The 26,268-nt window shown below is 32.4% G+C and overlaps 1 protein-coding gene across 3 annotated transcripts in view; it reads left to right on the top strand.

The window, feature by feature from the left end:
* LOC130648398 (WD repeat-containing protein 90-like) overlaps window positions 1-24,052 on the top strand; it is a 33,803-nt gene extending 9,751 nt beyond the window's left edge. For 2 of the 3 annotated variants that reach the window (XM_057454446.1, XM_057454444.1), the window contains 34 exons: window positions 142-315; window positions 531-580; window positions 803-895; window positions 1,697-1,783; window positions 2,455-2,571; window positions 3,360-3,431; window positions 3,665-3,739; window positions 3,996-4,106; window positions 4,803-4,948; window positions 5,458-5,515; window positions 5,818-5,945; window positions 6,128-6,289; window positions 7,962-8,179; window positions 8,255-8,325; window positions 8,502-9,074; window positions 9,450-9,614; window positions 9,997-10,125; window positions 10,458-10,576; window positions 11,011-11,042; window positions 12,425-12,639; window positions 13,051-13,294; window positions 13,675-13,883; window positions 14,933-15,202; window positions 16,259-16,436; window positions 16,795-16,903; window positions 17,236-17,326; window positions 17,778-17,867; window positions 18,043-18,168; window positions 18,626-18,860; window positions 19,453-19,586; window positions 21,137-21,265; window positions 21,682-21,804; window positions 22,405-22,489; window positions 23,070-24,052. In XM_057454446.1, coding sequence (XP_057310429.1) covers window positions 142-315; window positions 531-580; window positions 803-895; window positions 1,697-1,783; window positions 2,455-2,571; window positions 3,360-3,431; window positions 3,665-3,739; window positions 3,996-4,106; window positions 4,803-4,948; window positions 5,458-5,515; window positions 5,818-5,945; window positions 6,128-6,289; window positions 7,962-8,179; window positions 8,255-8,325; window positions 8,502-9,074; window positions 9,450-9,614; window positions 9,997-10,125; window positions 10,458-10,576; window positions 11,011-11,042; window positions 12,425-12,639; window positions 13,051-13,294; window positions 13,675-13,883; window positions 14,933-15,202; window positions 16,259-16,436; window positions 16,795-16,903; window positions 17,236-17,326; window positions 17,778-17,867; window positions 18,043-18,168; window positions 18,626-18,860; window positions 19,453-19,586; window positions 21,137-21,265; window positions 21,682-21,804; window positions 22,405-22,489; window positions 23,070-23,224 — 4,973 coding nt within the window. In that variant the 3' untranslated portion in view covers window positions 23,225-24,052. The remainder of the gene's footprint in view (window positions 1-141; window positions 316-530; window positions 581-802; window positions 896-1,696; window positions 1,784-2,454; window positions 2,572-3,359; window positions 3,432-3,664; window positions 3,740-3,995; window positions 4,107-4,802; window positions 4,949-5,457; window positions 5,516-5,817; window positions 5,946-6,127; window positions 6,290-7,961; window positions 8,180-8,254; window positions 8,326-8,501; window positions 9,075-9,449; window positions 9,615-9,996; window positions 10,126-10,457; window positions 10,577-11,010; window positions 11,043-12,424; window positions 12,640-13,050; window positions 13,295-13,674; window positions 13,884-14,932; window positions 15,203-16,258; window positions 16,437-16,794; window positions 16,904-17,235; window positions 17,327-17,777; window positions 17,868-18,042; window positions 18,169-18,625; window positions 18,861-19,452; window positions 19,587-21,136; window positions 21,266-21,681; window positions 21,805-22,404; window positions 22,490-23,069) is intronic. The other variant, XM_057454445.1, reaches the window with a different exon arrangement.
* The last annotated feature ends 2,216 nt before the right edge of the window (window positions 24,053-26,268 follow it).

Here is a 26,268-nt window from a genome sequence, read left to right as displayed (position 1 = left end):
ACACATCCACTTAGGCAGACAGTGTATTTTTATAAGAGGTATAATCTAAATCGTTAAACTAGATTGGAATTATTAACTAGAGGTTATTGTTTGCATATAATTATCACACACGTCATGCATGTTTGTAATTTTCTTACATAGGTCTCCTAGCTTCAGGAGTTGTTCCTCTTCCACGTGAAATAAGCTTTCCATTAGAAAGACATCAAGATTGGCATGAGAAGTATGATTACATAAAATTTCCTTCCAGTAAGCAACAACCATGCTATAGACCAGAGCAAATAGGTCATAATTGTGAAAGAAGTACAAATATGAAAGGTATATACTTGTGCCAACGCTGTTTTGTTTTTCACTCTAATATACATTATGTATGTGCCAATATTGTTTTCTTGCTAGAGTTTCCCAAGTTAAGTGAAACTCTAAAATCCAGTTAAAAGTTTATTAAAATTTCGTATTCCGTATACTTTTGTTGTTCAAGTATAAATTTATATATGATTGGTATAGTTCATTGTGTTGGGTTTGTTTTTATTTAGTTTCTCCTGGACAGCTAACCAGTTCTCGTGCAACATCAAGACGAACCAATGTAAGTCTCATTTCATTTATTATGTCTGATAAATTCCAGTTTTTTTTAAAAAGAATGCAGGCTCTTAGTTGCCTGCAGGAATATCAGTTCTTTAACGCATTCAAATTCATTTAGGAGTATTAGTTTTTTCATAATTCTAATAAAAGTCAACAAGGAACAATTCCTCAAGATTTTTACTCTATTACGTGTGTTTTATAATGATTAATTCCTCTTTTTTATTAGCATTGTGATTCTAGTACCTCAAAAGCTTTGAAATCAAGAGTGGCCTTAGTGGATAAAGTGACATCAGCAATGATGAACCAGTCTGAAATTATGGTAATTTAAACATATTTTTATTTGTGGTAAGAGAAAAAAAAGGTATGTAAGAAATCCAGAGTGCAAATTTTCTAAAAGATGCACACTTGAAATACCAGTTTTCAAGTTATCTATTTTTTCATGTTTGGTTGCATGCTGTAGACATTTTGTTAATGCTTTGCCTCTTATGTTTTATATTATTTCATTTACTACTCGATAAGCCCGTGGAAAAATTCAGTTAGGCGGAGGAAAAATGAAAAAGATCAGTCATTTGAATTATGATGACATCAGCAGTGGCCCGTTCATATACATAAAAATTACTTTTAAAAAAATGGTAACTTGTAGCATCTAATTTAAAAAGCTTGAAAGAAAAAAAATCTTTCTTCAGAAATTTATTCATCAGTTGCCTGTTGCTTTAAACACGGATCAAGATAATCTATAAGATCATACACCTTTGACAAATAGTTACAGGGATTTTGGGGTTTAAAGGTTCTTTGATGATGTTATTAACCTGTTGGTCTTAAAACAATGGGATTGACTGAGCTTCGAGAAATTGGTCTCAGGTGGTTTCTAGTTACCACAGCGAGAGATGACGTTATTTGGCTTCAAACTTAAAAGTGTACTTCAATGGCTTATTTCCCGTTAAAGTTTTGTCAAATATAGGCTATGTTTTATGGTTGTTAAAAAGTTGTTGAAGAAAATTTAAAAAATATTATTCATTTTGGATGTTACATTTTGGATTTATTTCCTCGGTAAAATGTAATTTTTATACATTAAAGCTACAAGCTTTTCCCTAATATCTACATGTTCCCTCTTTTTCAGAATAGTAAATCGCTAGCCTCCACACTCACAGGAAGAAACTCCTCTCCAACCTATGAAAAAAGGCAACATCCCAAGAATATAAGAGAGGTAAATGTTTTTTGTTTCAAAACTCTTGTTTGTTCTTGTAAGATCTAAGTTTCATTACAGGTTTTTTAAGGAGAGTCTTTTATTAAAATGTCAAGTTTTATCAAAAATTGGCTAATACAACACACTTAATATTTGTTCTTTTTCTACATGCATTCCAACATCTTCCAGAAAATACCTGTTTAGATGGACTTTTTGTTGTTTCAATGCTTTTTTATGATCTTTATTATTAGAACTAGCTGTTTGACCAGTGGAAAAATTCACTAGATTAGGAAGGCCGATGGTTAAGGAGATAAATTTTAGTGATATAATAAAAAACAAAAATTTGGATATATAGCTTAAAACTCTTGTCAATAAAAGTTTACGGAAGTGTGTCTTTAAATATTTTTGATGATGTCATCAACCCATTGGTTACAAAATGGGCTGGTTTGGTTCAAATTTATGAAATTTGATTAATTTTGGTGGCAGATGGCCTATAGTTACCCACGTGTATTTCCACCATTTTTCGAATTATTTGGCATGTTTTAAGTGCAGTGCATCGACTTTACTAATCTTCATGTTACCACTGATATATTAATTAAAAGATTTTATGTTCATTATTGTTATTTCTATTGTGAGTGTAATGAAAGGATTTTTTAAATTTCCTTCTATCTAAAATAAAACTTTTTTTTTAGAATAAAAAAAATATAGTTTGCCATTTACCAGAAGTTGGGTTAAATGACCATTCAATGAAGTTAGACACAACAAATGATGTTCATATTTATGCTTCACCCAAAGCTTATAGAGGAAAGGTAAAAACTAATAGTTTAAAAGGACATAACAATCTCAAGCTTTTAGGTATTAAACTTTCACTTTTTGCTCAAAAAAATCACACTGTAATTTTGATAGAATCTGTAACCTTATGATTGCCTTTGTCCATGTCAGCAACAGAATTACCTTAATACATAGTTATTTCTAACCTGGGGTTCAAACTCTCTCTTTCAGATGTTATACTCCTTTTGTGAGCCTCTGCTATGATAGATCTTTTTTTCTTTAAAGTCATGCATACAAATCTATTTATTTTTGTAATTAAGAGCTTATGTAAACTTTTTTTGCATAAGTGCTTTTTAAAAAAATGGTTTTTGGTTACATTTATGTTTAGTAATGTTAAAAAATTATTATTTTGCGGGGGAAATTAACTAATGTTCCCTATAATATGGCTATTATAGGGAACATTAGTTTATAGATTTGCCAAGAACAATTTGGAAAAAAAATTAATTAAATAAAGGAAAATTAACAGTGTTCATGCTGTACATATAAACTTTAATGTAATTTCTTATGTTGTTCACCACAACATGTAAACCTTCAACAAGAAGTTAAAGAATAAACAAATTTTAGGTGTTTATGTTAACAAAAAAGTACATATAGATATGCAGCTTGACAGCTGACATAAAAGCAACAAACAAGTCAGAACTTTGTATTCCTAAAATTCCACTGCTAAAAACTCAGACAAGATATTGAATCACTTTAACTGGAATTAATTACCTTTGGTTAGAATGTGTTATACATTGCGATAAGCTGTAAATGTGCTTGATTTTAGGAAAATCTACCATTAAAATCAACGAAAGAAATTATATCTAGACAAAAGAGTCGAAAACCTACAAATTACCAGGTAAATTATTTCTGATTGTATCTACAAACTCTCAAACTTCAAAGGTGCTTTAAACAAATCTGGAACAAAATTCTGTAAAATGTATTTATTTGTGCTTCAGAACTTTAGAATCACTTCCTGGATTTTGCAAGATTTTGCAAGATTTATTTTATTTTTTTGAAGAGTAGTAGTCATGATTTGTCAATTTTGATAATGTTTATTTTTAATATTGTTTATTTTTTATATTGTTTTAGAGAACGATGTTACAGCCTGATCCAATATTATCGTTAAAAAAAGTTGTTGGTTTTGGTGGCGCTACTTACAAACATGTAAGCATGCGGTCAGTTTGTAAGCATGTGGCCAATTTGTACGCTTGCTGCTAACTCAAAACTGAAAGTTGTAAAAGAACCCATCTTTCCATGATGTTAATGTTATAATTTAGATAGGGATTGTATGGCACGGGGAGTGTTAACTATTTTTTTTTTTGCAACTTCTTATAAAATGGGGCAAGTTGTACTAATTTTCCTCAGAAATTATTGTGGTTTCTGTTATAAATAATAATTTTTTAATGTTTTGTTATCACAGGCGATATGGTTGGAAGATGGAGAACATATTATATATCCATGTCAATCTGTGATCATTTTACTTGACATTACCAGTGGGAAACAAAAATTTCTATTTGGGCACACAAATAAGGTGATACTACATTACTTGTTATGACACTGATTTTGTGGCAAATGAGGTCCTGGAGTATCCTTGCCAATTTCAGCATTGCACAATTAAGCACCAAATGTAAAATTTAAATTTTTTCTATTGACATCGGTTTTCTTAGTTCTTCTCTATGACATTAAAATGTAATGATTGTATCCCAGAAATATTAATTGTTATTCAACAAATTTCACTTAAACCAAAAGGAGGAATTTAGCCTTCCTGAATTGCCTTACCTTTTCACACTGGAAGTAAGTGCTGTACCATGAGGCTACTAGTCGTTTGTTTTATGTGAACTGAATATCTTTATATAGCAAAATAACTTGCAGGTCCCAAGTTATTGATTCATTAACAGAAATTCAGCTTGAGACTTTAGCTTAATTTTACTCTAAGTTCTATGACTGAAGTTTAAATTCATATTCTTTAACAGGTCGGAAGTTACTGATAAACTAATATTTATACAACAACCTGAAAATCTTTTTATTTAAATTTATATATATCTTGGAAATAAACGAATCTTTTGGTCTTGTTGAGCAAGTTTTACATAAAATAAAATTTCCCTAATATATACAAATCTAATGACCTTTACGCAAATATATAATTTGTAATCAGAAATTATTGCATAAATAATAGATGCGATATTTTGTTACAAGCAGATGTATGAATGTGACTTTTTCTTTTCAGATCTCTGCTCTTGAATGTGCCAGGAATAATACCTTGTTGGCTTCAGCACAGTGCAGTGAGGACTCCATAATAAGAATTTGGGATAGTAAGACGCTGAAATGTTTGACCATATTCCAAACGAATTTAAATAATGTATCATTACTGAGGTAGGGAATCTTCATCGTTACTGTTATAATAACTGTTTATGAGGACAAAGTGTAGAATATTGACCGTCAACAATATCTGACAGACGTAATACGAGTTATTGTGAAAAGCAAATTGTTGAACAGTTAAAGCAGGATACAAAAGTATTTCTTGTAAGAAACAGTATCCTGTCTGGTACGAATAAAGACGCAACCGGAAATATAATTTAAATATTGTGTAATGTTACCATAATAACATTTATTGATAATTGCTAATTAAAATTCTGTTACAAGTACAGTTAGTTGTTCACTTTGGTTTTGCGTTTGTGACCTTTTTCTGTGATTATTTTTTCTGCCATTATTTAAACTTAAAACACAGTTGGCATGGTAACTAGCAATGTCAGGAATATTGCACATTATGATGGAAGTTCTAATCACATTGATTGCCATAATTGATACTGATAGGTCTATCAGAAGAAAAAGCGATAGTCATGATAGAATGTTTATTTATGCGCATGTGACTTGCTTTTTAGTTTCTGTTGTAATGCTGAAAAGTTATGTGCAGTAGGTGAAGACAGAAATAGGAAACAAGTACGTATTATACTTTGTTTAAAGCATAGAAAATTTATATCAGCTTAAAGTTCTACTGTTCTTAAACTACAATTTGCAAATGTATTTGTCAGGGATGGCTAAATTTTTGCGCACATACAAAATAGCATTTTTTAATTTCCAGTCAAAACTTTGGGGGAATGCCGACGCAAATGCTAACATGTTAACAAAGCAGGCAGACACATAACATATTATATCAGCAATTTTAAATTAAACAGGAAATTATATAGACATTGATTTATTTTGAATTAGTGCATTTTGTATATGTGGTTTCTATTTCTTAGGTTGTTACTGTGTGGGACACATCAATAGCTTCAAGAGGAGGAAAAGTTGTCTTAATTGGAAAAGCTCACACTGAGCTTAATATTAATAATATTTGCTGTATGAAATTTACTTCATTCGATGACACAAGGTAAAGATATTTGGTATCATTACAAACACTATTTTTTGTAGAATAAAACTCTCACTCCACAGACTTCGAGCATTGATGCATAAAGTTACTAAGTTCCAGTTTTGCAAGAAGCAAACCTACAATAACAGCAATACTACAACCAAGTTTTATTTTATATAATTGTAAACATCATGCTCTTTTAGATTGATATCATGTGGAAATCATAACATCAGAGTTTGGAAAATCAAATCAAACAGTCTACGATCATGTCCAGTTGACTGGCATCATCTTGGCAATGTTTGTTTTACGGATTTTACAATTGCAGGAACTACTCGTCTGGTTAAAGATAAAACAAATATATCAGTGTACGTAATGAAATCTGGCGTTATTAGTATTAGTGTGCATTTAGGGAAACCTTCAGGCACATTTGTCAGTATCTGTGTGCGTAATCAAGGAGTTCGTTGTCATTAGTATCTCCGTTATAAAATTTAGAGATGTATAAAATTCTGAAAACCTTAAGACACTGTTGAAAGTTTTTAGGAAACGGCACTGTGTATAACAACCAGAATATTGTTATCATATTTTTTTATACCCCTAACTTTTTAGCTGTTGCCTTAATAACAGTGGCAATTATGGCAGCATTGCAGAATGCTATAGTTGATTCTCAAGTTGATTCTGCTGCAGAGTTTTTCAACATTTTTTTGGTATCTTTAGCATGTTTTCAACAACATTTTTTCATGGTCTATTCAAATTAACAATTTTTAGATCACCATATTTTAAACACGCTTTGTTTAAAGAGACATGGCTTCTCAAAATAGACAACCTTAATGTTTTTGTTTTTTTTGATTCTATTTACTCTGATCAGATAAGTTTTTGTTTTCCTGGATAAAAATGATGTAAGATACACTCAGGGAATAGGGACCATTAATAAATTTTGCTCTATTGATTGTACCTCCGTCGCGGAGGTACAATCAATAGAGCAAAATTTGCAACTGTTCTTATCAAGATATTATCGTTTGTGTAATTTTGCGTTCAGTTTACCCTTCCTATTTAAACAAATTCTATTGTTTGTTTTTTTAAAATATTCTGACTTGTTGCAAATTTATTGAAGGGAACCCTAGGTATAAAATGTTGTTGGGCTAATATTATTGAGCCTAAAAGGTTAGCTAACAAGTCTTTAAATTTTTAAAAAAGCTCTTTTCATTCTCAAGATATTCACATTTAAAGAATTTCAGATTTAATTATGCTGTATGAATTATGATGTCATATTTCAAAGCAAATTTAGACATTTTCTTTCATCAGTAATGTTAGACCTGTTAAAGGGTGTGCATTCAAACTTTATCAATGCATAGATATTATAAAGGTTAATTGATTAACATAAATTTTTTTGCCAAAATGACACTCGTTTGCTCGTCCCAGGCCTCTTATTTTTTTGCTGACGACTCAATAACTTGGGAACTGCAACTTGGTTTGCAATCAAATTTTGTGGGTAAGCTTGTATAAGCCCTATATGTTTACTCACAGAATTTGAGAACGAAAAGAGGTTTTTAAAAAATTCAAAAAGACTTGTTTACCAACTTTTTAAGCTTTATAAGATAATCCCAACATCATTTTATACCTCGGGTTCCCTTTAAGCCATCTTTTTATATTGCACCTTCTGAAAAGCCCAACCCTTGCAATTGTTTTGAAAAATAAGCCCCAGGTCCTAGTCAAGTATGGTACTTGTGTTACGTGGTTTTAAACGTTTGTAAAGATGTGGCTGACAATGATTTTGCTGCTATTTGTTTAAAAATGATTATTATTTGGTCAATTCTTAAACCTACCTCAAACATCATTTGATGCATAGAGAATGTGAACGGGTTTACTCAGTGTTCTCTCTACCTCTATTTTCAGCTCCAACAGTGGAGTGTTCTGCTGTATATTGGAGATAAAATGTCAAAATAGCCAGGCTAAGAAATTAGTGGGAAAATTTATCTTGACTTTAGATGGACACTTTAAATACATTGCATTTGTTCCTTTACTTTTTTTCATTTTCAGCTTCTTTACCACCAACACTGGATCTGTTTATGAAGTCAACTACAAATCACTGAAAGTTGTGAACATTTATAAATTATTTGACAACAAACACTCTGATCTTGAAAAGAATGTTGGCTTAAATACAATATCCTTTTCCCCGAATTTTGTTGCAGTAGGTTCCAATGACGGTGTCTTGCAATTGTGGTCTACGAATTTCAAATCAGTTTTATTAGAAGCTGGTAAGTTGACCTTTGAATTGCACATTAATAGAATTATTTATCAATGTAAGCTTTTTCTTGCTAAATTTTTTTCAGAACACGACGGCTCACTCTCAATGGTGAAAATTTCAATAACTGGAGATAAGGTTTTGGCTGGAACTAGTTCTGTATGTAAAATCTTCTTATTGTGTTTGTCTTTATCTTTCTTGTATATATTTTGACTCCTATGCAGTATAAAGGACGATTCAGCTACCATATAACCAACATGTCAGTCATTAACGGAGATAATTATTTTAATAAAACAGAAATTGTTTTTAATGGTATTTAATGACCTTTACAATAGGGCAGCCTTGGTATCTTGGACATAGCTCAAAAATCATATTCAACAATAACTCGATCTCACAATGCATCTATATCATCCTTCTCATTTGAGATGATACATAATCATGTTGCAACCATTTCAGAAGACGGCAGCATCAAGTTATGGAGCCAATGGAATATGGCACAAATTTACGATTTTCAGGCTGAAAACGAGAAGCCGACTTCCGTATGTTGCCATCCATGCAAAGCTGAATTTGCATGTGGTTTTAAAAATGGTAGTATCCGCTTATTCAGTTTGTCAACAACTTCCTTAATGTTTGAACTAAAAGAGCACTGTGAAGAAGTGCATTCAATACTGTTTAACAAAAGTGGTGAGCTTTTTTATTCTGCAAGTAGAGATGGAACCCTGATAATGCACAGGACACTGAATTTAAGCAACAATTATGAAGTTCTTCGTTGTTTGCCAAACTCAATAGCAAGACAGACTACAATTTCATCAAATGCTATGACTCTGGATGACAGTGGACAGAAATTAGCTGTTATTGGACCATCGGAATTTGTTGTAACTGTTTTTGCAGCAAGGTCTTTAGACCAGGTGAATATTTTTTGTTTAATGAAACTGTATTTACCTTATTAGCCCAAACTTTGTTAGGAAAAATTTTTAGCCCTAATTTTTGTGATTCATAAAATCTGGTCACTTGGACCGTTAAATAATTGGGCAATTTTTAAATTTTAGTGAACCAAGTTTACAATTTCATTTCTCGCTTTCTGATGAAATTGATTTTTGGAAGAATCTAACAGGCCTAAATTATTTTGTGGCTCAAATTTTTGTTGGCCTAAAATTAAAATTAGTTCTAATTTTCGGCACATTTTTATCAATTGGGTCGACAACCGTATTGGTCTGATGTATCACATAATGGTCAATCTATACATGCATCTATGTATTTGTTATGAGTAGAATTTTTTTTAGTTACTGCATATTGATGTGACAACAATGACCAGTCATTCAAAGTTTATTATTGATGAAGCAATTGGTGTACTGTTCTCTCCAGCTTCCATTGGACAGCTACTTGTTGTGACATCAAACTCGCGACTGTTAAAGTTTGAATGTACAACTGGGCAGTTACTTTCCGAGGTGCTCTTTTTACTTTATTTAAGAAAGCACTTCTATGGTCGATGCAAGTTGTTTTTTGTTTATTTATATAAACAGCAGGGCTTTAAATGCATAGTTACTTTCTTATTTATTTATTTTTTTTTTTGCAAGATCTTATTTACGAATTTGAATGATGTTAATAGGACAACATAATGTTTTTTACTTCTTTTTGGCATTCTGTGCGAAATTACTCGCTATTTATATTTTGCCAACTTTTTTTCTGCAGAACCTGTTTCATATACCAATTTTGCTTTCTTTCTTTTCGTTTGGGTAACATCACCTGCCTCACTAAATGGTATTATGACGTTTCATTTGTGGTATATACAGGAGATTATATAACTGTGTTTCAATTTATTTTTATTAGTCTTCAAAAGTTCACGAAGGTGGTGTAAGCAGTTTTTGTTGCAGTGAAAATGGAAAATACATTGCAACTGCAGGTGATAACTGCATCAAAGTGTGGGATTATCACTTAGAGAAGGATGTGAATCACCAGGTATACTTGAAGATTTGTTTCATGATAACATAAGACTAGCTGCTAGTAAGGTTAGACTAGCTGGCCAATATGGCAACTGCAAATGCTATATTAGAATCCCTTTGCCTTTTTTGTAATTTTGCATAGAAAGAATATCTAAACTCCTGCTTAGGATGTACTCTAAGAATTATATTATGTTGTTATTATGCCTTTCAGGTCCACACTCGTAAATTTATGATGTTCCCTTGTCAAAGTGTGTTTGGAATTTTGAAATTTAAACTTATGTCTGGAATGTGATAGAGAGACATTGTCAGTGACGGATGTTTTCAGTAACTGATATATGTTATTTTTAGGTATTTATAGGACATTGTAATCCAATATCCAAATTGCAATTTTCATCAAATGATGAGTATCTTTTGTCGTGTGGTGATACTTTATTTTTGTGGGATTTCTTGAGTTATGAAAACACAAGGTAATAAAAACTATATACATATTATACTATAATAATTTATAAAATTCATTAAATTTTCCTTTCAATATACTGCCAATATCTTTTTTTAGGAATATTGAAATATTTTTGAATGGTTGGCTGCCAAATTTCCATTTTTGTTAAGCCCCTTTTGTGATAGTCTCTCCCCTCCCCAAGTCAGCCCAAGGACTTCATTGAGTATTTTAGTTATTAACATTTGGATTTCAGTCATCAATATATTCTAATTGTTTTTTTAAAACCACTACACACTAACTATATAGCCTTTTTTGTATCTATTTTTTTTCAAGTTTTAATTTTTACTTATACTTTTATTTTAATCGTTTTGATTTCATTGTTACTTAATATGATTAACTGTTGATGGCAATGTGAGTGATTAGAAATTTAAGTTTAAAATTATTCCAAATTTTATTTTGTAGCCTTCGGAAAAATGAAATTTCAAAAGACACAGGTTAGCAGCAGTTTTCATCTTAGTTTTACGGGTTATTTCGGGGTTTTTTTTCAAAAAAATTAAAAACTCTGTAGTTGCCCCAGCAGAACTCCACAGCTGGTCCAACAATTATTCTGTAGGAGACCATTAGAAAGGGTCTGTGTTTACTAAACATGTTAGACGCTCAGGAGTTTTAGTTTGGCATTTCAAAATTGGGTTTAGATAGACGACAAAATTGTTTTGAAGACTTAGTACTAAAACTTTTATTTACTTGAAACTACTTTCACTGCTATTTTTATTTTGTAAAAATGGTGTGTAAATAATTTGATTCGCAAAAAAACTAATTTTATTTTGACTTACCTCTTCATAAAACTGTACCCGAGGAGTCAAATATTAATTTGTTATTCCACTTAATACTTTAACGTGAATTGCGTTGAAGTACCATAATCGATTTTTCGGTTTAAACCTTTTAAGACTCTGTCAGTGACAAACACTTTAGGATTAGTAGCTCTACTGGATATAGCATTTTTGGTTTTTGAGGTAAAAATTGTCAGTGTTGTCTGTATTTGACGGGTTTGAAGTTTGCAAATTTAATTTTTACTGTTGATCAATTTCGTAGAAATTTATTTTCGCGAATGATCAAAAATTTAATCTCACCTAAAATCATTTTAGTACGGGAATTTTTTTTCATTTTTAACATTGAATACCTACCTAAAGACTTTTAATTTTCACGCATAATCATGAAAAAAGCCATTCAGTTCCTTTTACTTAAGGGTTAAGAGAAACTATATTTAGCAGGGGATTAAATCTAAAACCTAATAATATTGCGGAATGTTTTTTCGCCGTTGTTGAATCTTTTTTACGTTTTTGTAAAACAGCATAAATTATGCAGTTTTACTAAATAAGAATTTTTTGCAAAAATTTTTTTTGAAGTTTGCATAAAACATGATAATTTCGCGGAATATTATTTCGCACATTTTTGAAAAACAGCACCACCGCAAAATTTTCTTCTTTTAAAATCTCAGATAATAAAATAATTTTTGTCCATGTGAACCTAGATAAACTTTGTATAAACAAACATCGTTTTCATGTTATTTTTTTATTTTGGCTGTGTATTTTGCAGAATGGAAATGGATATTGAAATAGGCTTATTCAGCTCAAAAGTTATAGTAAAAACAATCAATCGCATTTCTTTCGAAGAATCAAATCAAAGTAATTTACGTAATTGCGTAATTTACGGACTCTTGCCCCTATTAAACTTTGTACATAATTCCAATGTTACTACTATTTCCTCCTGACCTTGGTGTTGTTTTTTTGCCTTCCTGTTTTTTTTTCTGTTTATTTTGTTTGTGCTGATAACAGCCTACTACCACGAACTCGAACTGCCCTGTATGTCGTTCTAGATTGCTGTTCCTTACCATGTGAGAAATTGTATGGCTCACTAAAGCCTCGTGAACCACCACCTCTTCCACGTCCACAAGATCTTGACATAAGTGTCATCAACATACAAGATGATAGTGTTAATGATGACGAGGAGGATGTAGAGGCCTTCCCTACATCTGATGATGAAATAGATTTCGCTGTGGAGAGAGCTAAAAATAATACTGTTCACGAAATAGTAAATACTTTTTTTTTAAACGTAGTTCTTCGCTAATATTTTTTTAACAAATGTAAAGTTAAAGAGCGATACACGATTCAATTTGTCAAATCCAATTTTTCGAATTCAAACGTTGCGTTTCAAATATATAGGTGATCATTTCCAACTTTTAAAATGTCAAAAAAAAAGATTTTGCAGCAGTCTGGACAACTTTTTTGCCACCTTTTCATTAAACACGTTTTTACCGTTATTGCAACCCATCTCTAATCCACTTAGTAATAATGAAGTCATCAATTTTAAATATGAAGTATTATTTTATTGGCTGCCTGCCTAAGTAGATAGTACAGAGGATGTTAAGGATATTTCCCTTAAGAATAGTTTATTGTTTTGCATTTTACTCAAGCTTCTTTAGCTTTTTAATCTCTATTTTAGACAAGTGATGACGACGAAATAACACCTTCGGTTGAACAACCAACTTCAACTGCAACCACTATGCCACCCGTTACCCATCATGCAGCGCCCACTGTACATGCGCATTTTAAGCCCCGACCTAACACTTCTAAATTAGCAGCTAAATGCTATGCAGCACCAGCACATCAAGCTGGGTTAAAACTTAACTCGTTTATTGGTTGTAATGGTAATGCAAGAAGTAACATCTTGTGGCATCCAGAAACAGGTATATTCGGTTGTTTAGTTTGTGTTTCTTTTCTATTTGCCTGCTCTGGCATTTTAAGTTTTTTGATACAGTGGAACCTCTTCAAAGCGGATAATTACAAAACCAGAGATTTTGTCCGCCAAATTTTTGTTATTTTACCAAAAAACGTGAAAAAAGATTCTGCTCCAAAAGCGGAAATTAGGCATAATTTTCAAGTTTCATAAAATTTAAACTTTTTTGTACTTTTAAGTGATGTAATAGTCTTTTTTATCTTTAAGTTCTGTTTCATTTCTCTGCATTACAACTTTACAACCTTACCTGCAACTTTGAACTTTGAACAACACTAAAATAAAAGTACCAATTGTAGGATTGGTTATGTACACCGAAATACCTATTTACAGGATTGTTTATGTACACATGTGGATGTGTTTTAATCATTGAAGATCTTAACAGTGGCAAACAGTGTCTGTTACATAAGCATACTGAAGAAATCTCCACACTTGCGTTACAAAACGATGGACAAGTTGTTGCAACAGGTGGTAGTTTGAATGCTGCTACGAATTATGGAGAGATTTGTGTGTGGAGTGTTCGGCATGGAAGTTGTCAAAAGGTCTGCGATTTTTTCTTTGACCGAAAGAATTTACTTATTCTGTACCACAATTTTAATTTAATGACGAAAATTACAGATAGTTCTTGACACGTAAAAGTTTCTTTCTACTTTTTTTCCTTACCAAATAAGCACACTCATCTCTAATCTCTGGCAACGTAAAAAATTTCAGAATTTTCGCTTCCTCATCTTTTTCTCCTGGACGTCTAAATTATGGTTAAAGTAACAAAAAGTGGGAAGAAGTTACAGAAAGGGGCGGTTGGCTTTTTATTTTATTTTCAGATTGCTTACAAAAATGTATCAATATTTTTTTATTATGCTTGTCCCATTTCTTTAATTGCTAAAGTCCCCCCCCCCCCTCTAAAAAATAAATATTCGTTCCTAAAAGTTTTTTCGCGAAATTCGCAAAAACATGGTATACAGTCGCAAAAGTGTATGCCTGGAACTTCGTATATTTTTTTCTCTCAAATTTTTAAAGCGGAAACGAAAAAAAAGCCTTACAATTCAATTTTCTTAATTTTCAAGTCAAATCAATTGCAAGTCAATATCTTTTTTCACTAAATTTTCCGTCCGTTGTTTAAAAACACGTGGGGAATCAACATGTGGTAGGTCATGCGATAGTCGTATAAAATAATGACGTACGAAAAAATGTAAATCCAGACGACAAACAACAACAGCAATGCGACGACAACGACGACGGTGAGAAGCGTTACTAAGCGTCAGTGAAATGCACAATTAGTCTCCTGCAAGCAAAGTTATCTGTAGTCTATTGCAGCGCGAATTGGGAATTTTTATTTGTATTTTTGAGGAAAACGATTATTTTCTTCTTCAACAAATTTCGTTAGTGCTCCTTTAATATCCCTAAGAGATAGCCAAGTGTAAAAAAACTCAAGTTATTTTTATTATAATTTTTTCAAACAAGGTTTTACTATGTGCCCCCCAAAATAGAGGAAAGTTCTCGAAAGTCTCACTTTTAAACTCAAAATTTGTGTCACCTCCGCTGGTAACTGCTAAACGTTCTTTGTTGCTTTCAATACTATGTTCTTTATCAGGTATTGAACGTCCACCATTGCAGTGTTATGGCACTGCAGTTCTCTCGAGATGATCGATACTTGGTATCACTTGGAAACTATCAAGAATGTTCACTTGTAGTATGGTGTACGCGTGACTATATCGTACTGGCGCAAGCTACAACGAATTTTCCGATGCATGCTGTACACTGGCACCCGTATAGTGCAAACGAACTGGTTACTGTTGGTAGAAATCGCAGTGTCTTGTTCTGGCATGTAACAGACGATCAAACTGACGGTGAAATACTTCAGGTATCGATTGTTTAATTACTTTGTTTACTAGACTAACAAGTGTGTAAACATGCAAGTGCTTCAAACCACGTTGTGTAATAAAGATACTTCGCCAATGAACGATTAGTATTCGCGACTTATACTGCAAATTTTTGCGTGTACATTCGATTCTAAGTAATTTGCTGCTTGGTCATCCGAATTTGTTATATCAGGAATCGCTTTTTATTTTTTTTTGCTACGCAGTCAAAGGCTCTCCTTTTCGTTTGAAAGTTTGAAATTATGTAGACAGATTTTGAACTGTTTAAATCAGGGATTAAATTATGTAGACAGGTTCTTAGCCGTTTAAATCAGGGATTAAATTATGTAGACAGGTTCTTAGCCGTTTAAATCAGGGATTAAATTATGTAGACAGATTCTTAGCCATTTAAATCAGGGATTAAATTATGTAGACAGGTTCTTAGCCGTTTAAATCAGGAATTAAATTATGTAGACAGTTTCTAAACTGTTCAAATTAGTGATTAAATTCTGTAGACAGATTCTGAACTGTTCAAATTAGTGATTAAATTTCGTAGACAGATTTTAAATTTGTTAAATCAGGGATTAAATTATGTAGACAGATTCTTAGCCATTTAAATCAGGGATTAAATTATGTAGACAGATTCTTAGCCGTTTAAATCAGGGATTAAATTATGTAGACAGTTTCTTAGCCGTTTAAATCAGGGATTAAATTATGTAGACAGATTCTGAACTGTTTAAATCAGGGATTAAATTAAGTGGACAGATTCTAAACTGTTCGAATCAGGGATTACACTCTGTAGACAGATTCTTAGCCGTTTAAATCAGGGATTAAATTATGTAGACAGTTTCTAAACTGTTCAAATTAGATTCTGAACTGTTCAAATCTGGGATTAAGTTATGTAGACAGATTTTAAATTTTTTAAATCAGTGATTAAATTATGTAGACAGATTCTAAACTGTTTAAATCAGGATTCACAACCTCCAGATAGATTCTGAACTGTTAAAGATTTGTCCGATTTTCTTGTCAATGATAAAACTTAAATTAAACTTTTCCTTTAGATGACGAAAGGGGAATTGCCTTCAGAGATCTTTAGAGATGATAGTAACGATGTAACTGCTGTTTGTTACGCCGATCGTAACTTGTTGTTCACAGCTACGTCAAAGGGTGTCGTATGTGCGTGGAATGTTCACAACAAAAGTTGTTTCATGCACTGGCAAGCGGATAACGAAGAAATAGGTAAAAACCTGTCTACACGCTATGTCCGTTTCATTGTAAAATCCAGAGGAATGACTTTTAGCGCCTGATATTTATCTACACCTGGAGAATTTAAATAAAATACATTTTATAAATTGTTGCGCTCTCAGCAGTACATTGGCACAAAATTTTGAATTACATCTGAGAACTTATTGAATCGGGTGGCGCTTTTGTTGTTATAATAATGTACGCGTTTTTGGAATAGCGAATACTGCACTATTTCTTTTTAATAAAATAAGCGTTTCTAACCGCAAGTTTTTGGTAAAGTTTTTGTTGGATTTATACTTTAACTTTTTTTTGTAGCCTCAGTTGAAATTCTAAACTCTTTCTTGTGTGTTAGATCTACTTGTGGCAAGGTTTGGCAAGCTAGTTACAGGAAGCTGTTCCAAACAGCTATGCTTGTGGTCAATCAGTGGAATCGAAAAGATCAATGAAAATGATACGTTAAGGTGAATTTAATGATTTTGCTAGTTCGCGCATGCCCATGCGCACATGGTTGATTGTTTGTTTTATTGCAAGATTTTCAATTAGATTATAATAATATTTTTATTTGCTCTATAGTGAGACGAGTAAAGTGACTTTTTAAGGCTAGAAATAAAGTAACACAAAAAAACATTCACTAAAACCGAAAACCTCGAAGTCAATTTGGGATAATTTATTGTCCGAAAAATTCACGGAAAGAAATTTTCGCAAATATTAAAGAATACATAAATTTTATAATACTATTATAACACATCGTCGTTTAAGGAAAGGCATAATTCAGGACGTCTTCACTTTTTAGGGACTTCGAACAAAACGGTTTAGTTTTGCAATTTAAGAGGAAGCTAGATTCAGCTATCACTGGTGGTGTATTCGACGATACAATAGAGATGGTAGGTATCCCTTTTATTTACTCTTGAAAGATGGAATGTTCTGAAATTACAGTCAAAAGGATTGAAACTAATGGTAATTTAATAGCGAAAATATGTCCTTTCTTTCCAAGTTTAATTTAACGTGAACCAACTGCATCAGAAAGTAAAAATATTTTAAATATATTTTGATGTCTTGCAGCATTTTTGTAAATGGGTCACGTATCCAGGTTTTGGTTTCCATTCAGTGAGTTTGGTCAAACGCGATAGAAAAGGTTTCATTAGTTCTACTTTAAGTAATTGTACTGTATGAATAAAGAAAGTCAAAATACAAGAAAAGCTGGAAAAGCACAGTGTGGCACAAATATAATCCAGGTATACACAACGTGGATGCAAACCAAATTTCATCTTCAATATTTCAAGTATCGATGACGTCTTGTGGTTTTATAGTGTCAAAAACTTATTGTATTTGTAGGGAGTGGTTGGTACTTCAAACGGTACGATATATTACATTAGTTGGGATGACGTTTCTGATGTGGGAATTGTTAGTGGACATCACCAAAACGTAAGTCAGTCATCCTGCTTGTCCCCTACAGTACCCCCGTCTTTTTACGTCACGTATTGCTTTTAATGTGCTCTTTCAATTTTGTCCTTTCCTTTTAGCTATGCCATTTTGTAATTCTATCTGTTTCCCAGTTTCATTATCGTTTATATACCGGTATATTTGTTGCTATTTTCAGATTTTAAATGTTGCATTTTGTGGTGGCAATGAAAAATACTTCGCGACGAGCAGTTATGATGGTGGCTTGCGTTTATGGAGCCTGGAGACTAGGGAACAGTGTGCTCAATTTCTTGTGATTGGACAGGTTCGTGTGTAGCCAAATCGCATCTTGTGTTTGTAAACAACCTCAGCTACACAATTGTTTAGTACAAGTTCTTTTTGTCAAAATCTCTTAAAAAAAATTGTTTTATGATGACTTGATTGGTCGGGCAACAAGAGTCTAGTTGTTTTTTTATTACTCGAAAACTTAAATGGCTGAGAATTAGGAAGATGAGGCGAGGACCAGAAGGAACAAGAGAGTAATGCGCTTTTTCAAAATATTTTTTTCATTTTAATAAAAGTAATAAAACGTCTGCTAGAGTTATCCTTATTCGGTGTTTAATGTTTAAAGTTGTCTTGGGTTGCACAAAAAAGGTTAGCTCGATTCATATAAACTTCATTACTCCATATGAATTTATAAGGAAAGACTAATACATTATGACCGATGAAGTATTATTTTTATGGCGTTTCATCAACGATTATAGTGTGGTTATGGTGTTTAGGCATGTAACTGCGTGGCTTTTCGATCCCTACCAAAAGATGAATCCGCTAATACACATCAAAACATGTTCAACCAGATGTTGCATCCAGCGAAACCACATGCAGAACACCCATCTCAGTGTGTTGCAGGCTATCAGGACGGTACAGTGCGAATGTTTGATTTTGGACGCATGGAAATGCTGTTGAAGATGAAACCGCATTCGTCGAGTGTAACAGCGATCTTGTGCTCGGCTGACGGTAGATTAATTTTATTGTGTATTTTTATTTGATTTTTAATCACAGTAGTAACGTCTACAATTGTATCCATTTCTGACATTTTTGTGCGTTAAGATAAACAAAACATTATATGAAACAAACTATTTTTGTTGCAATATGTCACATAAAGTTCAAACATTTTTAGACTGGGCTGATCGGGATATAAATCATTGGGTTTGAGCGGCGTGTGTATGTTAAGAGGGATTTTCACGAAGCGAATTGTGAATGGGCGGCGAATTAGGTCCGAAATAATATCTTCTGGGTACTAAAAACAAGTCAGTTATTTTTAAGTTCTTTTTAGTAACGACTTTTCTAAGAATAAACACTAAGTTTTGCGTTTTGATTGGCTGAATGTGTACGGCAAAATATTTCGCTGCTAAAAAATACGAACTGTTTCTACTTTTCAGCAAAGCAAAGTTTTTTTAGCAAAATCAAAAAAAGTAAAACTGCGTATGCTCAGAAACATTTTGCTACCCTATTCGCTTCGTGAAAATCATCCTTTACCACGATTGTCGTGTTACTGTTACCCTGTAATTAACACATTCAACACTAAAGTCACAATTCTGTCTTCCAGGTCGAGTTGTTTTAAGTGGGAGTCACAAAGGTGTCGTGGTCGTCAGCAGTTTATCAACTGGTATGACCATGTGCGTTATAAATGACCATCGTGGAGCTTCTGTATGCTGTATACGAAGACAAAGAAGTTACAATGTAGGTACACTTTTTACGATGTCTTTCTAGTGCGGTATTTATTTAAGGCGTAACCGATTCCTACACATTCTAGCAATACGATACTAGTGACATTTTGGTGTCATTTCGAGTGATTGATTAAATGACGATTAAATTTGAGTGTATCGGTGTTACTTTATTGTGATCAGTGTTAATTCATTTGACCATCAGTGAATAAATTACAGAACAAAATGATTGTTTGCGAATTTATCTTTCACATGTAATCAGGTGTTAATTTATTGCGAGAAAGGTTTCTTTTACCATCAGTGAATAAATTGCAGAACAAAATGATTGTTTGCAAATTTATCTTTCACATGTAATCAGGTGTTAATTTATTGCGAGAAAGGTTTCTTTTACCATCAGTGAATAAATTGCAGAACAAAATGATTGTTTGCGAATTTATCTTTCACATGTAATCAGGTGTTAATTTATTGCGAGAAAGGTTTCTTTTACCATCAGTGAATAAATTGCAGAACAAAATGATTGTTTGCGAATTTATCTTTCACATGTAATCAGGTGTTAATTTATTGCGAGAAAGGTTTCTTTTACCATCAGTGAATAAATTGCAGAACAAAATGATTGTTTGCAAATTTATCTTTCACATGTAATCAGATGTTAATTTATTGCGAGAAAGGTTTGTTTTATCATCAGTGAATAAATTGCAGAACAAAATGATTGTTGTTTGCAAATTTATCTTTCACATGTAATCAGATGTTAATTTATTGCGAGAAAGGTTTCTTTTACCATCAGTGAATAAATTGCAGAACAAAATGATTGTTTGCAAATTTATCTTTCACATGTAATCAGGTGTTAATTTGTTGCGAGAAAGGTTTCTTTTACCATCAGTGAATAAATTGCAGAACAAAATGATTGTTTGCAAATTTATCTTTCACATGTAATCAGGTGTTAATTTATTGCGAGAAAGGTTTGTTTTATCATCAGTGAATAAATTGCAGAACAAAATGATTGTTTGCGAATTTATCTTTCACATGTAATCAGGTGTTAATTTATTGCGAGAAAGGTTTCTTTTACCATCAGTGAATAAATTGCAGAACAAAATGATTGTTTGCAAATTTATCTTTCACATGTAATCAGGTGTTAATTTATTGCGAGAAAGGTTTCTTTTACCATCAGTGAATAAATTGCAGAACAAAATGATTGTTTTGCGAATTTATCTTTACATGCAATCTTTTTTTTCGCACTTAAATTTTTTCAATATTTTACTAAATTCAACAAAAAATTAATTTTAAACGTCACATTCGATTAATTTTGTGTAAAAAGTGTTGCTGTAATGTAAATCTTGTTATTCGCTTTTTTCCAATTCAACGCAAACTTATTTTCCAACACCTTCTCAAGAACAATATTTCGCGCACATCCAATCCGGCATTTTTGCGCGACCAAATGGTGCGCAGAGGCTCTGCTTAGATGTCCCCGAAAATTTTGTAAATTAAGGTATTCGTCAACTTAAATTTAATAACCTTTTCTTTTGCAAACAATTTTATTATAAATTTATCTCCCGATATCCTTTGTAGTCCGCCTCCTCCTGTCTGTGGCTTGCTGCAAGTGGTGATCGTCGTATCAGTGTGTGGCAAGCTGATTGGTCGAAAGATTTGTGTGAGCTCACCGATTGGATAACGTTTGCAGGTACAAATTACAACGAGGTAGGAGATTCTTTCAGGAGATATATCAGTAAGTGATGCTGTGCATATTTAGCTAAAAACTGTGTTGTGTTCATTCCTGGAAATAACGAATCCGTTATTCACAGACATGTGAAATCAATACGTAAAAATAACGCAATTCAAAAATGATAAGCTTCTGTTCACTATCATATAATTTTAGAAGCCTGTTCGGATAACATTTTAACACCTTTTAACAAATATAATTAGCTTTAGTTTTTCCATCTACCTAAAGTCCCATTTCAGCGTAATGTCATCACATTTCAGCTAATAACGCAATAACAAAATTGGTGCCAATAGAATCTCAATCTTTTTTACTCCAAATCTCAATAATTTTCCACATTGAATTTCCTTTTAGCTATTTAATGACAAGCGTCTGTTTGATATCTAATCTATTGTAGTCAAAGAGAGATGTTACCTTCCCAACGTTGGCAGACTTCAATCCGCTTGATGCAGATGTACTTATCTATACTGGATACGCATTAGCTAAAGAAGTCTCTTTTTACAGCTTATCACAGCAAAAGGTATGGTTGAAAATTAATAGTATTAGTTATTGTGACATGCCCCATCTTTTTTTTTCTTTAAGGGAACCAATTTTTGCAGGAACTAAATTTAACGGCTTTCGTAGATTTTGCGAGAAATTAAATTAATGCAGAAATGATCAAACTGACCACTTGTTTACAAAATTGACCTTCCACAAAATTGAAATCCCGGAATTGTTTCAAATCATCTTGCATTTTTTGGGCCTTACTGTAATTATCACCATTTTTCGTTTTTAGTCAAAAATTACTTGAACAGAACCGTTAGTAGGGATAGAGATAAAAATTATACCGCAATCTATCAAACTGATTATACCAACTCTTTGCTATCCACGATATTAAATTCGCTGCGAGAATTTGTTTTCTTATAAGTATAGTAGATGGGAAAAGTAATGAAATAAAGTAAATATTTTTAAAAAATAATAAAAAGAATAAAGATTTAAAAATATGCAAACAATCAAGTATGTTATATCAAAAAGAAGGAAAGGTGATGAGTAAATACAAGTTTCTGTAGGTGAGCAACAATGCAAAAAAAGTCTTATAAACTGATCACTTTATGCTAATCGCTTCTGTATTAATTTCCAGGTGATAAAGACCATAGGACTGACAGACTGGGTACTAAGTATGGATTTATCACCGACTGGAAATCTTTTAGCTGTCGGATGTGCAGGTAATGACGTATTATTTTTGCTTTCAAACTTTGTGCGTGTGTGCGACTTTCCTACTTACCTGTTCACCCACTTAAATAACGGAATACCTTCAGAAACACTCGTCAAACTATACCACTTTGATGCGGCCGAAGTTGTCGTCCAATTAATTGCGGATATAAATAATCTTCTGTAGCATGCAGTGCTAGTTGTTGTCGAAATATACAAGAGGTTGTGTTTTTTTAAAACCTGTGGTAAATCTACGGGTTCGCCCGTCCTTTATATAAAACATTTTGTGTCCATAGACGGGATATTGTCATCTTTTTATGATTCCTATATGTTGCTAAACAGATCAGTAATACGCCATTTTATAAGTAAAATGGTGTCTGATAAGATTTACGAATCCCAAAACTAATAAACCCTTATTAACAAAACCTTTGCACATGTATGCTGACATTCGCTTCCATTTCGCTTATGGTTCACATTGTGTTGTTATTTTCGTTTTTTTTGATGTTTAAATGTTTTTTTCGTTCCTTCCTTTACTTTAATTTAATTTATTTTTATTTTTAATTTTATTTAATTTCTTTACTTCTTTCCTCTTAGATCGCTTAGCAAAATTGATCGACATCGAAGCTGATACTTTCCAAGACTTTCTTGGTCACACTGACTCTGTTAACAACATTCGATTTTCCTGCGATGGTAGACATTTGTTAACCAGTGCAGGTACGGAGTTAGCTGTTTGGAACGTTCTTGTTTGATGATAAACCCAAAAATAGTCAAGAATTAACGCGCATCAAAGTCGCATTCAAGAAAATTCATTGAAAGTGCTTCTTTGTTGCTGATAACTTGCAGAGGATGACATAAGTAACCAGATTAAAGTTCCTTCATACAGAAAAAAGCGAGTTACACTTTTATCACAAAAACTCTGGATATTATGGAGTTCATTCCATCCACTGTAACCCAACTGATGACATGACCTAGCCACAAAATAACATCTGGTATACTCAACGTACTTGCTTGTTGAGTTAGCGGCTGACGGAGTCCGTTCTAATTATTACCATGGAAGCAAAGATTTTAGCGACACTTTTTTCCGGCAAATTTATTTCACGTGTGTCCCCCTTCAATCGCAAAATCGCAAAGTCTGTTTTAAGTGGTCTAATTCTGGTAAAGTTCTGATTAAAATATACAATCTGGATTCATTCTAAATAATTTTTTTCTCGTAATAGAATTCAACACATTATTTACAATTATTCAGAAAGACTTTGCAATCTTTTCTAATTACTCCTCCTAATTTATAAAATCAAAACACGCCCAAATTTTCTAATCACTCTTTATCTCCCAATTTATAAAATCAAAACACGCCCAAATTTTCTAATCACTCTTTATCTCCCAATTTATAAAATCAAAACACGCCCAAATTTGCTCATTGCGAAAATATTTCGAAATTCATTGTGTGTGCTGAAGTCGCAAAAGTTTGTAGGTTTTTGTTTAGTTGTTTAAAGTAATTTAAAACCAATAATTGTAACTAGGAATGTAAACTTTTAAAGTGTTTTTAATAAATGTATTTACTATGTTTTCTCTCCTAAGTAATTAATTTTCACTACCATTACTTTTTCAATGCATCTTCAGTGCAGCTTTTTTATTCTTTTTTATTCATCTTTGTTGTCAGCACTCGAGCTATATTCCGTGCTCCTCCACACTCAATGTATCTTAGTTCGATTATTTCAGCCCAGGTAGGCCATTCAGGGCTGCTAGTTATCGATAGGTTATTACCTAAATTTTTAAAAATCAATTTTTTATTAATGTTAAAAAAATTAGTGTCCAATGCGAGTTAGATCTTTCCCGAATTTCCTGCTAGAAATATAATTCTTCCTTATCAAAAGGTAGAACAAATAACCTAATTTCGTCAATATTTCAGTTAAGTGCCTCAATTGCAAAATAAAGGTTACGCTCAAACCCTTCATACGATGAGCTGAGAATAGACTCGTTACCGAAAAAAGTAATTTTGTCATGATATCATTATTTGAAGAGCATAGATAAAATTTTAGATGACGTCATAATTATTATAATTTATGAAACTTGGGAAAGGTGTAATGGTCCTAATTTTCGCGGGTAGATATTTTCGCAGGTATTAATTTTCGCGAATAAAGAACAATTTTTTAAATAAATAAAAAATAAATAGTATAAATACAAAGTAAAAATAGAAAGCCTTCAAACTGTTAGCTAGTTCAATACAATATAAATTTAAACTAGCTGGCTACTTAACAAAATATTTTGTAACTTTAAAGGAAGCAATATAATTTTTGAAGTTCGTTTAAATTAAGTTCGCAAATCTCTTCTATATGCAAAGTTGATAATACGTTACATCTACGTTTCTTGAACTAAATAAAACTCCGCCTGATTTGTTCACATCATGCGCCTTTTTGAAATTTTAAACTCTCGCTTGGAATAACGTGTTTATGAGCATTGTTAGACCTTCATCGCTATATATAATTGCATACCACTTTTAACTGGTTGACCTGTCGGAAGATCAACTTAGGCAGAATAGCAATGAAAAAGATTCGTCATCTTAATTTTAATGAACTCAGCAATGATCCGTCGATGCACAAAAAACCTTATTCACAAATTTTTTAAGCGTTTACGCGTATTGTGAAAAGTTTGAAACTCTGATCAAAATAATGTATAGGATCATGTGTTTTTAACGAACGTTTAAGAAGATGTAAGACTTTCAAACTTTTGTTGAAATCAGATCCATTAATATACACAAAAAAATTTTCACCCTTTGTCTGCATTGTGTAGAGTTTGAAACACTGATTAAGACATGTCGCATCATGTGTTTTCAACGAACGATATATCAGGGTATAATTTTTTGTGATGATTAGCCCGTCTGTTCAGAAACGGTTGATTCGAAAGGAAAGGAAAATAAATATATCCCATTTATTGAGTGCGCTGTTACATAGATTTAAGGAGAAATAAAGTGGAATTTGAGCACGGCATAAACTAGTCTTATTTACTAATACTATCATGTCTGTTAGTGTGTTTATGCCCATTTGCCTATGACAGTTTGGAACTGTGATATTTTTGTATATCGCAATTCAAACATTCCATTAATTTAATCACAAATTTCAGACGATGTCTTTAAAGCTCCATGTTTGGAGACCTTGAACAGGGACAAGTGGCTCTCTTTTATCTCTTCGAAGGTTGCTTTCGCAAAACTTTCTTTGGATTCATTTAAGGTTGATGACTTGTTTTGTTTTGACAACGATAGTAAAGCATATAAGAACACTATGCAAAATATTATCGAAATGAGCAACTTGTAACTTCCAACCATCAATTGAGTTACATTTTACCATCAATGTTACTTTTAACCACTGAGGTAACTTCCAAAAAAATTAAGAAGAATAAGTCGCGCTGCCTCTATTGTATAGAGCTAAAACCTCTGATCAATGTATATGATCTTGTGCATTTAACGAACGCTTGTTTTTTATGACGTCTTTAATACGTTTGTTCTACAACGGGTAAATTAATCCAGTCCGAAAAATTGTACCCATCTTGGTCCCAGGTAGTCACTAGATACCCACTGATCTATGTTTCAGCGCTTTGCTTTTGTTTTTTGTTTTGATGATTTTTTTAAAAATGAGAACCATAAATATTTTTTTTCATAAATAAATTAAAAACACAAAGAATATTATGATATAACAAAATGAAATAAATCAAATCCCCTTTTTCACTAATTTCGCGGCAAGATCATAGAAGCTCTTGTTTTGCTTAACAGACAGACGTATACAGGTATTATAGTGTG

Source organism: Hydractinia symbiolongicarpus, chromosome 7 (assembly GCF_029227915.1).
Source record: "Hydractinia symbiolongicarpus strain clone_291-10 chromosome 7, HSymV2.1, whole genome shotgun sequence".
In the NCBI taxonomy this organism is placed as follows: Eukaryota; Metazoa; Cnidaria; class Hydrozoa; order Anthoathecata; family Hydractiniidae; genus Hydractinia; species Hydractinia symbiolongicarpus.
The sequence above is the reverse complement of the archived record's forward strand: the minus strand, read 5'-3'. Positions and strand labels throughout refer to the sequence as shown.